This window comes from Sebastes fasciatus, chromosome 7, assembly GCF_043250625.1.
Source record: "Sebastes fasciatus isolate fSebFas1 chromosome 7, fSebFas1.pri, whole genome shotgun sequence".
In the NCBI taxonomy this organism is placed as follows: Eukaryota; Metazoa; Chordata; class Actinopteri; order Perciformes; family Sebastidae; genus Sebastes; species Sebastes fasciatus.
The window spans coordinates 13,171,459-13,190,202 of NC_133801.1; the positions used below are offsets into that span (position 1 = coordinate 13,171,459).

The 18,744-nt window shown below is 40.2% G+C and overlaps 1 protein-coding gene across 1 annotated transcript in view; it reads right to left on the reverse strand.

Annotated features, from left to right (window-relative positions):
* si (sucrase-isomaltase) overlaps nt 1-6,024 on the reverse strand; it is an 80,585-nt gene extending 74,561 nt beyond the window's left edge. Inside the window, exons 1-6 of the mRNA XM_074641696.1 lie at nt 5,890-6,024; nt 4,401-4,524; nt 3,272-3,357; nt 2,854-2,974; nt 589-698; nt 133-284 (exon numbers count right to left, since the gene is read on the reverse strand). Of these exons, the coding sequence (XP_074497797.1) occupies nt 133-284; nt 589-698; nt 2,854-2,974; nt 3,272-3,357; nt 4,401-4,524 (593 nt within the window). The 5' untranslated portion in view covers nt 5,890-6,024. The remainder of the gene's footprint in view (nt 1-132; nt 285-588; nt 699-2,853; nt 2,975-3,271; nt 3,358-4,400; nt 4,525-5,889) is intronic.
* Nucleotides 6,025-18,744: the final 12,720 nt, after the last annotated feature.

The window sequence follows — 18,744 nt, forward strand, 5'->3', positions numbered from 1 at the left end:
CACATGGAAAAGAATGTGATATTGTAGTTTAAAACAACCCTGTTTCCGTTCAACATAAATATACAATGAACACACACACACACACACACACACACACACACACACACACACACACACATAGTGAGCACTCACAGGACTTTTTTGTTCTCCTTCCTGCGCACAGTAAGGCCAAAGGGTTTGTGTGTCATCTCCAGTGTGTTGCTGATGGGGCTGGAGGGGTCACTGTTGAGGCTGTTGATGTGCTCGTGGGGGACTTCAAACCTCTGCCTGTGGGCATCATAGATCTGAGGAGATAGAGACGGAGAGAGAGGAGAGAAGAAACCATACAGGCAGTGTGAGTGTGGCCTCATATCTCACGGTCATGTTCGTACTTTGTTGTGTACGTCGCTATTTTTGTCCTCTTTTGTTCTGTAGAGCGTTTGTGTTAAACACGCTTTGATAAGAACTGCCTTTGAAATTAATTCGACTGGACGAGATTCATCTCACAATTTCCTCTGTTGCTGTCTAAACGTGTGTGTGGATGCGAGCGTGAATTTGTGTGCGAGCAAAAAAAGGTGTTTAACGGAGATGGTGTCTGTCAGTGTGTACCTTGAATCGGAGTCGATTGTTTGACTGCATTTCTGCGTGAAATGACAGCTCTTGTATATCGGCCCCAAATAAAGAAGGAGAGGCCATTCTCTTCAGTTGGGCTTTCATTACTGCAGAATTAAACACATGGTAAAAAAAAGGGTAAAGGTTATAATACAGTTACAAATACTCATTTTAAGACATATATCACATTTAACTACTTAACCCCCAAAATAAATAAGATAAAGATGAAATGACACAAAAATAGTACTTTTATTGTGGAACGATAGTGGTTCTGTTGTTTTGCTCTACTTTCCAGGCCCTCCACTAAAACTGTAAAGAAATGTTGCTTAAGTCAGTAGTACTGTAGTTTTAGGCATTGTGATCATTTCTTAAGTTTTTAGTTGGGAGTAGGGATGCACCGATCCGGCTTATTCAGTCCCGATACCGATATCAATACCTGAGCTTTGGGTATCGACCGATACAGAGTAACGATCCGATACCAGTGTTTAATCAATAAGCTGTGCTGGGATCATTATTTTATGTATAAGGCAACATCAAGCTTGACTTAAACATTGCTTTCTTAACTTTGTAAAACAAAATGTAACAAATAAATATACATTTATTGAATTGTTATTTTGAAAATAATAAATCCTACACAAACAAAAAGATCTTCAAAATTAACAGGAATTACAATTCAGGTGTAAACTTTTTAAATGCAGCAACAAATAGGTCAAAACTTAAACAGAAATTAAAACTTCACTGTATAATGTATATAGTATATAAACACAGAGTGGAATTGAGTAGATCAGCCCCATTGTCACCGATATCCGATCCGGTATCGGCCTGATATCCGATCCGGTATCGGCTCGATATCTGTTCCGGTATCGGCTCGATATCCGTTCCGGTATCGGTGCATCCTTAGTTATGGGTTTAAAGAAATAGTTTGACATTTTGGGAAATAATATTCACTTTCTTGCTGAGAGTTGGGTGAGAAGATTGACACCACTCTCATGTCTGTACAGTCAATATAAAGCTATTGCCAGCAGCAGATTAGTTTAACTTAGCACAAAGACTGGAAATGGGTAAATGTCTAGCCTGGCTATGTTCAAAGGTAACAAAATCAATCACCTCATAGAGCTCTCTAATTAATATTGTTATATCTCGTTTATTTAACCCATACAAAAACGTACGTATAAAAACAAGACACATTGCGGTTGTAAAGGGGATTATGTGCTGCCAGTTGCCTGGCAACGTCATGGTGACAACAAGATTCCCTGACTGTCGAGTTATTCCTTTAATACTTATATACACGTCTGACCAATATTCTGTATTAATATCAAATAGGCCTTAAACATGAGTTGTCTATTTGATGATCACAATGTGCCCCATGCAACCAAGGTCTAGAGAACAATTGTTGGATGAGCTGTGCACCAACCATATTAGTTATCCGGGCAACATAAGTGCACTTACATTTAATCATGACAAATATCTATTTCCTACAATGATGAGTGGACTGCAACAATAAAAATAAACTGCAACAGTGTCCAGTTTGAGTTGAGCACTCGTATCATTCATCAGGTGAACTGGGAAAGGAATCCGTTCAAACACAGGTTTTCCCAGGTTATACATTTACCAGTATGACCAAAGGGTGCAATATGCTCACAGGTGCCTCTGAGGTAAATGTGGGCAGCTTGCGTAGTAGCCTTGAGGGATACAATTGACGAGACTTGTATAAGAAGATGCGCTTTCATTTTTCTATGATGGTTAAAGTCCCTGTTGAGTAACATTAATCTCAGGCAGAGGAAGAGAAATGGTTGTTTTTGATAATGGTCCCCTCGGTCTAAGGGTTTGCCATTTTTCAATTTAACCACCGTTGTCACACAAAACAAATATTGTTAACAAATATATATTTTTTTCTTTTCCAAAACAAATTCTGCTATTCAAACGATGTGACTGAAAATATTGATGTAAAATGTCCAATGTTTCTTCTACTGGGTTCACATAAGGCAGTGAAATCAAGCAGAAAATAGGAAAACCTGCATGCTGCAAAGTCAATCATGTTTTCTGATATGCCATCCATGTCATATTTCACAGAAAAGCAAGCCTTAGGCAAAGCCAGTGAAAAAGGGGAAAAACGAATGTGAGGAAGACAGACGGACAGATTGAAGGAATGCGGAGCAGTTAGAATCAGAAAATAAGCTAAATAGAAAGCCAAATATTTTCATCATTCGGAGACTGCATGAGTGGGAGAGCGGGATGGAGAGAGCGGAAATGGGGATTTACCGTAAGGATTCGGTTGCTCCACTGATTCCACTGTGTATCCATGGTTGGTTGAGAAGAAACACCAGGGGACATTTCTCTCATCCAGTGGGCTCCAGCAACATCCACGCTGCTCACATTGCAGCTGTTGGAGTAGGGAGGTTGATGTTGTTATCATTATCACCCCCCACGTTGCCATTATTGTCATTGTCGCTACTATAAACAATGTTATGATTATCATCAACGCTGTTGTTCTAATAATCATTATGACCGGGGTAACAGAAATCATTTCAATTTCAATTGTGACAATGGTGAGAGTAAGAATTGAGTTGTAAGAAAACCAGTCATTATGGAATCTTCAACTCCTTCTCACCGCTCGTTCAGTTAAAGGCCTTCTCCATGAACATTACTTTGCATTCATGGAAATGGTAGTGACTCATACCTTTGAGGCACCAGCATCAGGGAAACAGTCGACTCTCTCAGCCAGAGGAATGTTGGGACACTGAGGAATGAATTTTTCAGTAGTTTCTGCCAAAAGATGAAATGTTTACTTAAAACCAAAATTCTAAGTGACAACCCAGTAATCTTACCATGATAAACTACTGAATAGACTGCATACTAATTTAAAATTTACACCAATCTGAGCAATGAACTGATAGCTCTCAGCAATAGACCTTTTTTGCGGCAGACATTTTGACATGTCATAGTAGGAAAAGCAAAGGTGAAATTCCTAACATTAAAGATGGGTCATACATTAAGTGTCCCAGTAAGCTATTCATGTGAGCCAGCATGCACAATACCGGGACGTCCCTATAGAATTCAGCCATCATAATTGTTATTTAATATACCTGTGCTTTTCTACTATGAAAAAGGTTAATATATATTTTCATTGCCATTCTGTTGCTAGGGCAACAGCTTTGGTCCAAGTTTACTTCAACATTGTAACAGGAAATATAAAGGGGCCCATTTAAAATGTTTTTATTGTCAAGTTTGAAAAGGTTGATTTGAGAGAAATTACGGAATCAGTCGTTTCAGCAAAGCCCTCTAGTGGTCGTAGTAGTTATGAAGGGATTAAGTGAGGTGATGTTATTATAGTACAACATCCTCCCTGTGCTGGGTGGATGGATGGGTCAACAAAACAAGGCTGTTCATTGCTATATCTACGAAAAGTAATGCACTGCCCGAACGCCGCGTAGAGAGGACGTCAGGGTGGGTCAAAAATACCAGACTTTCGCCCAGGAGACTGGTGTTTGTGTCCCATGTGGAACCAGAAGTCAATGTTATTTTAAGCCAAACCACAATCCTTTCCTAAACTTCACTATTTTTCTTACCTAATCCAACAAAGTTGTTCTTTTCCTAAACCTAACTTAGTAGTTTTGTTGCCTGAACCTAAGGAAGTTGTTTCCTATGAAGACGGAAGCTTATTTTGAAAAGACGATATGCGTGTAACGAGAAAAAATTGACACATGCTGGACATCCGTAGTGAACGAAAAAGGAGGAATAAGTTTGGGGCTATTGTGTTTGAGTTTACATAATCTTTATGCATGTGTAAGCGTGTTCTGTTCACCTACCATCTTTAAGAAGCCCAGGTTCTCCAGTGACAAACAGAACTATGAGAGCGAATGCCACCACGAACATCAATGCGAACATGACTATTAGGGTCACCTCCAAACCTGTGAACTGCCTTTTCCCCATCTAACACACAAACACATACACACATGCACAGAGAGTGATTACAAAGGTCAACATCATTAACACCCAATAATGACACAAAGTTTACTAAAGGCAAGGTCTCAAAGGTCTCAAAAAAACGTCCCTGCTTAATGAGGCCCACTGGCAGGACACACATATGCCCAAACAACCAAAACTATGGTAAACACACACATATATTTTCCTTGCATTAACCTTGGATGCAGCAAAATCTTTCTGTAGTTGGAAAAAAAAATATGAGAATAAAGAACAACAAGACTGGCCAGCCCTAATACGTGTGAAGGCACCCATTATATCACTCAAGCAATTAGGCTTCACTCCAACGTATTCTTGGAGACAAAAACAAGGTGAATGTATGTGTGTGGGTATGTGTCTATTTGGGTGGATGAGAGGCTCATAGCCATCCTGTTTAATGTGCTGTGAAGAGCAGGCGAGGGCAAAGAGAGAGACAGAGAGTCAAACGTGTGCATGCCCCCCTGCACACCATACAGAGTCACCGCAAATCGCCTGCAAACATGCAATGTAACACCGAGACACACAAGCAAACGCATTCATACAGTACAAACCTTTTAGCCTCTCTCTTCTTCCATTAAGCTTGCACTACCTGCCTAAAAATAGCTTCCGCCCGTAACAGCATATCATGTTACTTCTCCCGACACAGACATTCTGATACGTGTACATGCACACACACTTAAAAATCACTTCATGGCTGCACTGTTGAGGTTCCCATGAGTGTAGACGGTTTAGATTTGTATCTGATATTTCATTTGAACTTTTACTTAATACCTTTGGTTCACTGGTTACTTTGAGACGTATCCTTTAAAAGTTAATGTCAACCCAAGAGGAGGTTTGTCACCTGTAATTATGTTCAAGACTACCATGAAAAAAAAAAATGTGGATCAGTGAAGTGTACATCTGAATAAAAAAATCTACACATCAGTATTCAAAGCCCTCCATAGGCATATGTTCCTCCGGGCTGTATTGCAATTTACAGTGGATAATTTAGATTAGATTAGAAAGCTTTATTAGGCAAAGCGCTACACATAACCAACGTTATCATTAACAAACTTGGTCACAGTCTGCCCACAGAAATATGGATAGAACTGCATAATACAAACATCTGCAAGCTACATAAAGTTGAATCTGTATTTATATCAAAAAGGATATTTAATGCAATTGTTTTTCATTTCTTCATCATAATAGTACATTGATGTTATGTTATTAAAATTGAATCATCCAGTATCCAGATTTTAAATGGTGTTGTATCACCAACGAATGCTCTAAGTGTAATATCAAATACAGATTCATTTTTGAGCTGAACAGGTAGACAGCCTGCAGCGGCAGACTTACCTCGGCTCTCTCCGATGTTCAGGGCAAAGTGCCTTTGAGTTCAAGTGAGATAGCACCTTATAATCCACAGGATGTATTGTGGTCATAGGGGCTCACCACTCCTTTACTGCGTAGCTTGTGCGCGCGTGTGTGTGTGTGTGTGTGTGTGTGTGTGTGTGTATGTGTGTGTTTTATAGTCTGAGCATGCAGACCCCAAAGCCATAAAATGTCTGATAACCATCTAGAGTGTGAGAAAACAACTGCAGCCTAAAATCCCCATATCAGCTTGTTATAATCAATCCAGCTATCATGTTTGATTCCACAGAGCTTATGAGTGTGTGTGTATGTGTGTGTGTGTGTGTGTGTGGTTATAATTTACCCAACGATTAGTGTGTATTTTTGTTTTATGTAAGCTGTGACTCAGCACGAGTAATCTTTACCCCACTGCTATCACGCCACCGTTGTTTTACACACGTGCAACACACACGCTCACACACACTTAGCAATATTTAGTTGACTCTTTGAAGTACAAACAAGCAACCCATTAGAATAATAATAATATATATTCTGTTATACAGTATATCTATAATGTGTATTGAATCCATTGGGATCAAAACTTCAAAGGTATTTTTATATATACTGTATATATCATATAACAGATGATACAGAGTCCCTGTATCTGTATTGTTATATGTGGCAGCCTTCAAGCATGTTAAATTTCCACGTGTGATCACATGCAGATCACCTGCTGGGACTCTCATGCTTCTCATTTGTCTCAAACCACCCCAGTGGTGGCATTCTAGCCAGATATTGAAAAGTTGTAAATGCATTCATCTGTTTGTTTTGAACATAAGTCTTTTATGAATATAGATTAAAGGGAATTAATGATTATTTTTATTATCGATAAGTCTGATGCTTATTTTTTCTACTAATCAGTTATTCAGTTTGGTCTTCAAACTGTCCATCACAATTTCCTAAAGCCCAAAGTTGATGTCTTCAAACATCTTGTTTTGTTCGACCAACAGTCCAAAACCCCAAAGATATTTAGTTTGCAATTCTATAAAATGAGGAAAAGCAGACAATCATAACAATTAATAAGCTGGAACCAATGAATTTTGGGCATTTTTCCTTGAAAAAAAATGACTTAAACAATTAATTGATTATCAAAAAACAATAATTTTCTGTTTGAATAATTGTTTCAGCTCCAAAGGGAACAAAATATCTCAGTACAAAGCTGTGCTTGTAATCACAGAACTAAGAGTCGCTATGTGTAATTATTGCTCATTTTTACACCGTCTTTGTCTCGTAACAATGCTCCCCAGGCTTTGTGGGTAGAAGACAGATGACTGCACCCTCTGCTGTGACACTAACACAATGCCACAATCATCATCATGTAGCAGGTCAGCAGCAGAGATGAACAACACTCGCCACCCCTCTGGTCGTCACACGTGGGAGTCGTTGGTACCCACAGAAAAACCAAAGCGAGCAGTTGGCTTTCTGCCTTTGAAGCAAATAGTTCCACTGCTTGCCTCTGCAAACAGAGATTAAATATGACGAGATGCAGTCTCCATTTGTTTCCACAAGGGGGTCTAACTCTGAACATAATGTCACGAATGTTAATTTTCCCAGGTCTGGTATTCAAAGTGCACAGAAAGAGTGAAGTTTCTGTGTGGTCCTGCACTGTCTGTCGCTTTAGTTTGTCTGGCTAGAAAAGGACTGCAAAGCTATGGTTTGAATTGTGCACAGTTTCTATGGCCAGACATCCATCTATGCCAATACACTCCATTTGGTGATGGCGCCAGTCCATGTCATCACAGTAAACAGAATGGAGAGGATCTACTGAATGAGTTATTTGCTATCTAGAGAAACAATTGTCTGCTCTTCCAACACAGAGCCATGATTGCTATGGTATACGATTGAAGAAGCCAATACGAGCTTGAGTGTGTGTGTGTGTGTGAGTGGGTCCATGTAGGTGAGACGGCGAAAGACGAGGCCTAGAAGGGCTTTTGTAACAGTAACCATGATACCATGTATGCAAACGATGATGTAGGAACATCGCCATTGAGTATACGTGCATGGAGATATAGACGTCCCAGTCGGTCTCTGATCATTCTGCTCACTCCTTTACTCTCCTCACACATCCAATTCCAATCTGCCACTGCCAATTTCAGGTGCTCTCCCTCTAGAATGCAGCGCCAGCCGATTTCAATAGAACAAACTGAAATTGGCAATTCACTCCCCCGTATCGATCCAGTCACTTCAAGACTGGGCACTCGACATTGAGAGCTGCCAACCAACCAAGATTATATATATGTGTGTTCATGCGTGTGTGTGTTTTTCTGTTTGTGTGCATTGTGGGTATGACTGTGAACCCTCACCAGTATCCTGGAGACGCAATCCCTCGATTGTCTACCTGATAACAGATCTGCATAAACAAAGAGTTATTTGATCTAATTTGATCACCATTAGCTGCTAAAATATCTCTTCACTGGTATCATTTACAGTCGGATCACACGTGGATCTTTCTTTTTCTGCATTTTATGACTTTCGCAACGTTTTATCATCTACATTCCCATTTTGTAACTCCGCTCTCTCGAAGCACAGTAAAGCACTCTCAAGGTCTCGTCATAATAAATGTGTTTATACTGATTTTTACCTGGCCTCGGCTCTCCACTGTGTCTCTACACTGAATTATTCTCTCCAGTGATAAATGCCAGGTCTATTAATAATTGACAATATGACGGTATAGCAAATGTTCACTCTGGAAGACTACTCTTCTAATGCACACTGAGATAGGAGACATTTCCACGATGTGAAACAATGAGTCATCACACTTCCAGCTTCTGAATTTATCCAAACAAACTTTTCCACATGTTTTGATTAAATAATTGCCATGCTATTGCCAGAACTGAAAAAACAAATCTCTCTGCTTGTCTGTCATGTATAAGGCCAAGTTTTATAGTAATTTGTTCTTACCCTTGAAATACTGTAAAATTGTCTTAGCAGAAACTGAAGTTGAAAGGATATCTGGCGGAGTGTTAAAGTGTAGAGGTCCCCAAAAATCCGCTCTGCACTCTTTCTTATACATGTTTAAATGGACATTGTTTCAACACTCATTGTTTGAAACTTGGAAGATGTAGATGATGAGCCACATGGAGTTTTATTTTAGACTGAGATGCATGTCAGTGCATTACTGTGAGTTTTGGCTGTGAACCTTTTGTGACTTATGGTATACAATATATTGTTTCTGCACATACAGTAATTACCAGATTGAGGGCACAATTTTTGCACACAATTCATTATTTTTTAGGTCACAATAGTAATATGTGCACACACATTTGAACCATGTTACCTGCTGTGGGTCTGTAGTGTTCAGCTGTCGGCTCAGTGCTGCTCTTCATGCGCTTGATCTCCAGCTCCTCCTTTGTTGATTCACCTCTTCACAGAAGAGAGTTCCACTTCACACATGTAAGAAGTCCGTCTGTAGAGTCCAGTGCATGAGAAGCTGTTCTAAACACTAGCCCATTTAGTTTCCCACACACATAATTTCTGTTACATACATGGCCAGGTGCCATTGCTCAGAGAACTTGAAGCAGTGTTGGGCTTTGTTGATTCCGGGTCGTCAATCTGGTGAATCCGTGCTGGTCTCTGTAACCGCTTTGTGTGAGTCTGCTACCTACAATTAATGCACTTCCTTAGCAAAACAAAATGTCAGTGAAACAATCACCGCATCTTTCTATTTCCAATAAGCACCCTAGTGTTGCACATCCAACGTAACCCCAGTGATGAAGAGTCTCTCTCAGAGAATCTGCAATTAGCAAGGTGTTTCCTTTAAATGTAGGTCTACCTCCTTAACAAGCATCTATGTTCTGGTAGTTTAATTACAGTCCACGCAAACATGCTACTCATCACCATCTCTAATTAACCTGGTGTCCTAGGCTTTTGCATGTGAAAATCAAAGAATGTTACTGGTGCGTGACGCTGGTAGAAGGGAGTGTGGATGAAATCTGTACATCCCTTTTTTTTATGATAAATTACGTGATTAGCGGCGCTGATTTGCGCGTTTATTGGCGTTTGATTTGCATCAAAGTGTGTTGGGTCTCCCAGACGTTGTAATATGGCTTATGATGTGCAAAGGGATAACCCCTTCCTGACATATTAAACCTCTGCCACAGGATGAAGTTTAGTGGTGGAGAAATGATTATCTTTGCCTTCAGCCTCACAGAAATCAAGCCCAGGAAATGGGAACATAACAATGAGCTGTCCATGTTGATATAGCCGTTCAACCTCCTAGGAGACAAATTCATCGAGCAATTATACGGGGCTGTTGCAGTTGTTCTCTGTGAGTGTGTGTGTGTGTTTGTAACGGTTATATTGCCAATGACTGCACAAGCCATACCATGCAGGTGGCCTATCTAAGTGTTCCCATTATGCAGCATTCCCCATAAGCATGGCACAGATGTTAGACCCCTATGGGGGAGAAGCAGCATATTGAATGAAGAGGGATATGCATATGCACAACTTTATTCACACGCACACACACACACACACACACACACACACACACACACACACACAGTTTCTGCTGCATCATTTCTAAGGGAAATGTCATCCATCTGTGCTGTTGCTCTCTCATGTTTTGACAGGAATAGACTCACACACACACAGTCACGGGCATGTACACACACATAAAATAATGAGCATGCTAACACCTGTCGGGTGTTAAGCTTTGATAGTTGCTTTAAATGCACTGTGCGCTAGATCCACTATAATGATTAACCACTATTTATTTGTGTGTTGTTATTCACGTTCGGTGCAAAGCTCACCACTTGCTACTATCTGTCAAAAGAAGGTCAAAGTGTGAATATATTTAGCGTATCTCCTTCCCACCGTCTTATGTGAGGCATGTTGTGAAACCTGGCAGTGACCTTGTGAACTCCAGAAGGCCTGCAGTTCAGTGGAGTTGTAATGTATAGTATCACATAGAAGCTGAAAAGCAGAATAAATGAAAGAAAAAAAAAAAAACTTCTCGCTCTCCTTTCATGTGTTGAGTTCTCAAATTTACTGCTGCTGCCGAGCTGCTCACGGTCTGTGGAGTATCAATATTTCATTATTTCATATCTGTGTGCTGAGCAGAAGAGGAAAGCGTGCGGTGTCTCTCTCTCTCTCTCTCTCTCTCTCTCTCTCTCTCTCTCTCTCTTTCTCTTTCTCTTTCTCCGTGCATGTGCGCATAAAAGATTCTTTAGTTCTCAGACTACTCCCCTCTTCACCCCCACTATTCTGAGATTGCATAGCAGATTTAAAAGCTAATATAATCTGACAGATAATTATCTTAAATTGAATGTGCTGATGACGGCGTAATCGTCATGCCATTAAAGGATAAACACTGCACAAACAAAACTCACAGTCATCCATATATAATTATTTCATGATTAGTATATATGCACTTTTCCTTCCTCTATATCCCCACTGCAACATGACGTACATCACAATCATTCAGAAAGAGGTCCACAAGAAAAACGTATCAACATCACAATAGTGTTGCACGGTATTCCAATACTAGAAATGCAATACTCTGCTGTTAAAATAGTACAATACCCCATTTTTTTAGTATCTGTACTTTAAAGTGGGTGTAGGCAGAATGTTTTTGGCATCATTGGGCAAAAATCCCATAATACCCTTTCAGCATATTGTAATTCAAGTGTTCTGAGAGATAACTAGACTTGCACCTCCTGATGGCTCTGCTGTAAAATGAAAAAGTTTGCTCCGGCTGGTGGGCTGTGTTTGGTATTTCCTCAATTTATCTCAACATAGCTGCCGGGTCACAAACTTTCTAATGTAATTTCTAATCTAAACAGTACACTACAAAATGTTTCTGAAAACATTTGAGGCGAGAAATAGGCATTACAGTATCAGAATATTAATTAATATTTGATCAGCACTGCCTAACTTGACCGTTTTATCGGAGTTTGTGAGTGATTGACAGCTGCTCAGAGATGGCAAGGCTCAAGCTTGGCTCTGATTGGTTGTTTACTTCCAGTCTGTGAAATCTTGCAGATGCCATTAGGAGCAGCGGAGGACACAAAGAAACATGATCTTTTTCAGATTACCTGTCTCTTGCACTACTGTCAGGATATAGTGACCGTTCTATAAAAATAACTTTTTTTAATCATATTTGCTCCAATCTCGCCTACTGCTGCTTTAAGAATGACAGTGTTTTAATATGAGCCGTGAGTTGCGTCGATGTGCGACAGCGGGGCAGTGTGTGTGTGCATGCACTCTGCTTTAGAGGATGGCATTAGGATACAATTAGATTTACCATTTTTTCTGAATCGGTCCAAGCATCTCCTGTAATTCTGCAAACATATAAACCACCAAAGAGCATGTGATACTGTATTATTTTACCGTGTTAGTCTGTAAAGTGAAAAAGGGAAAAGCAGCCCAACGGCGAGTGACCTTCTCTTCACAAACACCACTTCGACACAACACAGCAATTTCTACAGTTACTGTGGTGTCTTCCTGATTTTAGCAACTTTTATTTCATCAACTCCTCACAGAACTTCATTTGAATTTATGATTGTTTTGTTTTGGAAACCTCTCGCTGTCTCCCATGCTGCAGTACCACTCTCCGCCTTAACTGTTACTGATGCGCCAGCAGGGGTGCTGTTTTACAAAAGAAAAATGTATTAAACTCTGTTTTAATAAGTGATATCTGGTTGCAAATATAAAGTCAACCATCAAATGAATCACTAACTCAAGTTTAGGGGACATCAGATTACTGTATGCCATGACATTTATTAACTAATACATTTTTAATTAATAAAAAAATTAATTTTAATTTCTATGTTCTGTCATCTATTATTCCATTACTTTTCCTGATGTTTGGGGTTTTTGCTGTGGTATCGGTATCAGATATTTAGGCAGGGTATCATATCGATCATAATTGTTGTATTGTGACAACAGTACTCCACAACAATCATCTTCACCTGGAGTTATCAGATAAACTGAGATTTTCCGTAAAAGTAAACTAACTTTTGTTGGCAGAGAATCCATAATTGATTGGGCACTAATGGACCAGGTTTATTCTATGCATACTGAGTGATGTACATGCATTTAGCTGGGTGGCAGGCTGGCAGTCACCAGATGAACCTGGGTTAAGCTCCTGCATTGCCAAACATCTGTCCTGCTGCAGTGTTCCCTCCAGAGGTGCTGTTGTGCAGCTGATCATCTCCTCCAGCCTGCCTTCCCACGCTGATGATTCTGCAGGCCTTTATGTGCAACATAACATTCTGTCTTCTTGCACGTAGTCTTGTCATAGGTGGAGATTTATGCATGTAATACCACACGTGTGTGATCATAGTATCTGACATTTTTGTTGCATCGCTGAATTTTGAAGCTGCATCCCTGTAGAACATTCACAGCAGCTTTACTCACTCATCATGTCTCCGCCTGTCAAACAAGCTCAAAGAAGAGAAAGATAAAAGAAAACATCAAGACACTCGGTGAACCTTTAGACAAGTTGCTGAGACACGATCTTTCTGGTTCTGTGTGTGTTTTTATGGGAGTTGCATCTGTTAAAGGTTTTCACAGACAATCTGCACGCATGTGGAAAATGTGAAGACACTGATGTTTTAGATTATTCATCAACTTTAACTTTATTACGCAGGGATGTCTCGCAGTCATCTGATTTTATTATTAAGTATTAACTTATTTAAGTTATATTGACTGCAAAAGAATCATCTTTACTTTCTCCAGCCATTGGAGATGAGCTGTGTATCAGCAAATTCAATTATATTTCCATTCTTATGCAGACTATTAATCCTAGAAATGAATCCTATTTTTGCCCGACATAGAAGGTTTGCGAATGTTTTTAACTTCATCTCTGAAATCTGTGTTTAATGTAGATAAAACGATCGGAACATATTTCTCATAAATCAAATTTAAATGAAGACGGAGTTTATTATTTGACCAAAATTTAAATGCATTAATGCAAATTAAAATTATTAAATATATTTTCATACTTTTTTTGTCAATATTGGACTGATAGAATGTGGCTTTTTTAAGTTTTTAAAGACATGCTTAAATATATAACTTATTAAAATGACAGCGGATGATTGCAGTGCTATGATCTCTGATTACACTGCACCACAATAGATAATAAATAATAAATGGTTCCGACAACAACAACAACAAACAAACTGCAGCGTACACTTGATGTGGTAAAATAACAAACATGTTGGTCAAACATGAATTAAAAAACACTTAACAAATAAATATGGCATTTTTGTACCGTGAGATTAATTAACATGCTCATTTAAAGTTCAATTAGCTGTTTTATCTCTCCCCCCCCCTCCCCCCCACACCCCTTCTCTCTTCTCTCTCATCAGGCTGTACGGGTAGCAACAACGAATCTCCCCGTTGCCATGGCAACTCTGAGCGGGTGATCTTTTGTCAGGTGCCAAGAGCTTGCTGCAATAGAATAGTGTTGGTTATGCGTGCGTGCCCATTTGTGCATGTTTCTGTGTGTGTGCACGCTTGCACATGGCGCCACTGCGAGTGTGAGGGTTAGCAGGATAGAAAGACAACAGTGTGCTGCTTATCTTCGAGAAAGACCGCAAATCCCCTTTTCAGTCTGTCACTCTCCCTCCTCCAGCAGCGTGACTCTCTTTTTCTTTCTTTCCCCGGCTTCTCTCTCCGTATCTTCCATTATCTTTCCTGCAGAACCGCCATTGTTGCATACTTCACTTGAAAATTACTTAAAGGCAACTTTGTCATCGCCCCCTCTGCTCTTACCTGCGCTCGTGTCTCGTTCCCTCCCGAAACAGAAGGACACAAAATGTGCAAACTTTCTGCGTGTACTTTTTCTTATTTTCCTACACCAGCTCTCCTCCCTCGCCCTGTTCCATGATATGCAGATTCTTAGCTCTCAAAGTACAGACTGTATTGATCTTTCCCGTCCTCCCTCTCTCTCCCTCTCTATCTGTCTCTCACTGCTCCCTCTATCCATTACCCTCCCTTCATTCTGCTCTTTTCTCTTCCTTCCTCTCTCCATCTCTAATGACCTCTCTGCTGAATCAGAGGCCATGAAGAGTTACGGCATATCTCTATTTCTATATAACGATCATTAGAAACATATCCGATAGAAAAAAATCAGTCTCCAGTGAAAGTTGAACGGCATACAGCACTGCAGCTCAAAACATCTTGTGGCGCACTTTCTGCATGCAGTTATCCGAACATATCTGTGTGTGTGTGTGTGAGTGTGTGTGTGTGTGTGTGTGTGTGTGTCCTAAATTAGGTGAATGACTTGTTGTTGCTGCGTGGCTCTGCCTGCCAACACAGAGGCCCTCTCTTCGACTTCACTTAATCAGTATGCAGCTCCTCTCTGCATCACTGTCCTTGTGTTATAAATACGTAGACGCACACACACTCACATACACACAAAGGCAAATAAACACACACGCTTCATCGAAATTCTGTTCCTTACTTCATCGCCGTCCTTGTGGCATTAATATCATGTATAAAAAGAGAAGGAGCAGAGCTTGGACTGAGTCCAGAGGTCCGAAACACTCGTGTGCATGTGTGTGAACACGCAAACTTTCTCAGCCACCCCCCACACTCTCTTGTTCTCTTTGATTCTCTCTCACACACACACACACGCACAGACACTCTTGTAAGAGGCCCAAATATGTGAACACATACATACACACAAACTCGCTCACTTCAGGGTGATAAATAAAGCAGTGCGAGCTCAGCAGTAGCCCTTTGCCATGTCAGGCTTTACTGATGTCTGGTTCAATCCAGGGGAGTGGTTCAGTCAGGTCCCACCAGACCAATCTAATCTGAGACCCACAACATGCGCACACACACACACACACACACACACACACACACACACACACACACACACACACACACACACACACACACACACACACACACACACACACACACACACACACACACACACACACACACACACACACACACACACACACACACACAGAGCTATGAGTGAGTATTTTTCATCTCTCTCTTACACACACTGACTTTTTTTTGTTTCTTTAGCTGAGCCAACTGTCAGAAAATAACTTGGATTACTGAACATGAGAAGACAGCATCTTTTAAATTTCAATTAATTTGACAAAACATGAATGGGAGAAGGCCAGAGATGAATCCTTCAGAACCAGTGCAAGTAATAATAATCATTTAAAAAAAACGTGTAATGACGTGAAACTACTGGAGCAGTGTTAGAACTGAATATAAATTGGAAACTTGCAAAATAATAAGGAAAGGTGAAGAGGAAACAGAGCCTCTTCAATTTTCAAACTTCCTCTGAGAACACAGGCAGGAATTTAGCTCGCTGAAGTGCCGTCATACTGACAAGTATAAACAGAAATCACAAACAGAGGTCCCAAATCAGTACTTTGCTGAAACTGTGGAAAACAGCCACATCCAATCACAGAGGTCTGTGCGTTTCATGACTGAGTGACTCAAAGCAGTCCCTTTACAGTTTGGACTTATTACCTACACACACATATACCCTCCCAGTTCTTTAATACAGGACTGAGAATCAACTCTCACAAGCATCGAAGCACACAGACGAAAATGAGGACTGTGAAAGAGTAGACTAGACTCTACAGTATGTGAATCCTGTTAAACCTACTGTAGGCATTTCCTTATAATATGTGTTTTTTCAGGCTGTTCTCATACACCGTTTGTAGCTATACCTACAAAAAGTAATGCACAGTAATTAGTATATATCCCACACAATCAATTTGCATGTAATCCACATAATTGTGAACCAGGAAGTGTAAAGAGCAACAAACGCTGCATAGGGACGAGGTCGTGGTGGATGGATGGGTCAAAAACACCGGACTTTTGCCCAGGAGACCGGTGTTCATATCCTGTGTGAAACCAGAAGTCAGCGTTGATTTATTTCTCACGTGAGTTCCGTACTTAAGTAAAGGCACTTCTGGAGTTATTTTAAGCCAAACCACAATCTTTTCCTAAACCTATCTAAGTAGTTTTGTTGCCTAACCAAGTTGATCTTTTCTAAACCTAGTTTTGTTTTGAAAAGACTGGATCGGAAAATGACACGTGTGTCACTTTTTGCTGGACATTCGTAGTAAAATGCACAAAAAATGAGTGATAACTTTTCGCAAGTCATCATACATACGGATGTATACACACAAATGCCGTCACAAACAACTGACAGAGGGTCTGGATATGGAAACCCAGATCAGATCCACTGTCCACACAAATACATGGACAAAAAGGTAAACAGCATTTTGATCTTTGATATGTATCTACACTTTCTTATCCTCACACTTATCCCAATAAAGCACACTGAATCGATTTTGATTCAGAGACGTATGAAGTGAAAGAAGTGTGAGCCCTGTCATGCTGCCCTCTCTGACTGCAACTCTGTGATGTTACAATTTTCTTTTAAATATAGAAATTGCAGATACAAAGTAAATGTGTTTGTCTCTGTGGCCCACTGTAGCATGGTTTGCGCTAGTTCCCTCTGCCTGCCGTAGATAGCCTACAGCTTCTGGCAACAGCCTCAGTGTCAGTCCTCTCCAACCTCTTAAAGACCCTGGCTTTGTTTACTCATGCATGCTTGAGCGTTCATTCATCCAGTTAAGAGTCCAAAATGCAGACAAAAAATGGGGGGGGTATTTGTTTGTACCGAGACTTCTGCCCTCTCCACTGCACCAAGATGATCGAGATGTAAACACTCGGGATGATTTTACTCACACGTAATAGCTCAGGCTCCGATATGGTATGGCAAACTGAAGAGGAAAGCTTGAATATAGGTGTTGGATATATTATATGGCGTTAAAGATCCATTTTCTCTTTCAGGCACAAAACCTTGGCTTAAGTATCCCTGGAGGTAATCGATAATTTTCTGCTCCCATCGACTCGCTGCAACATAAATGCTCAAAAGCTCTTTAGTATTGCGTGTGAGATTGTGCACCGCTGAGACCACTGCACTTACATCTCATGCATGAGATTATAGTATGAGTCAAAGGGTTAATTGTGTAAGGTAACGTAAGGAGCTTTAAGATTAATTTAAAGGTTGAATACATTCCTTTAAGGTAATGTGCTATAGTGTGGTTATCTAACTAGCATATAAATGAATGTAGAGAGATATCAGGTGCTAATGGCACTGCGTGTTGTAAATGGGCAATATGTAATGACTATAATAGCTCCTGGGTATATAAACTATAGGATAAAATGGGGTTTTTTGAACAGGGATTATACAATGTAGAGAATTATCCATAAATGCAGCATTTTTATAATGGCTTCCTTTATGTACACCTCTGAACACTTTCAAGAAATAGTTTGACATTTTGGAAAATACACTTGTGCTTTTTTTGCAGGGATTTAGATGAGAAGTTTGATACGTTGAATAGGAAGCTACCACCCGCCGTATTCAAATGTAGTTTAAACGGTAAAAATCTGTGCAGCCACTGTGGAGATATCCATTTATGAGGAGAAAAAAAAAATTGAGAGCGTAGGTTTCAAGGAGTATAACATCAGTAGGCTATTGACCTAGACAAACACACATTGCTGAGAACATAAAACACTTTGAAAGGTCTCGCCAATATGTCATATTAAAAGGATATTAAGCTGGGAAACAAAGCACCTTGGTAACAAGGATATGCTCCCCTTGTCACTGCCCCTGGCCAGAAATATTCTAGCACATAACCCCCTGTAAAACTGCAACAAACAAGACACAACATATTCATTTGTGAACTTTAGAAAAGACTAGTACAGTGCCCATTAGGAGCGGGCCGATTGCTTGGCTCCCGGTATTGCTGCTTGGAGGTGTTGTCGGGGGCATGGCCATTCGGAACATGTGCCCGTTTGGAG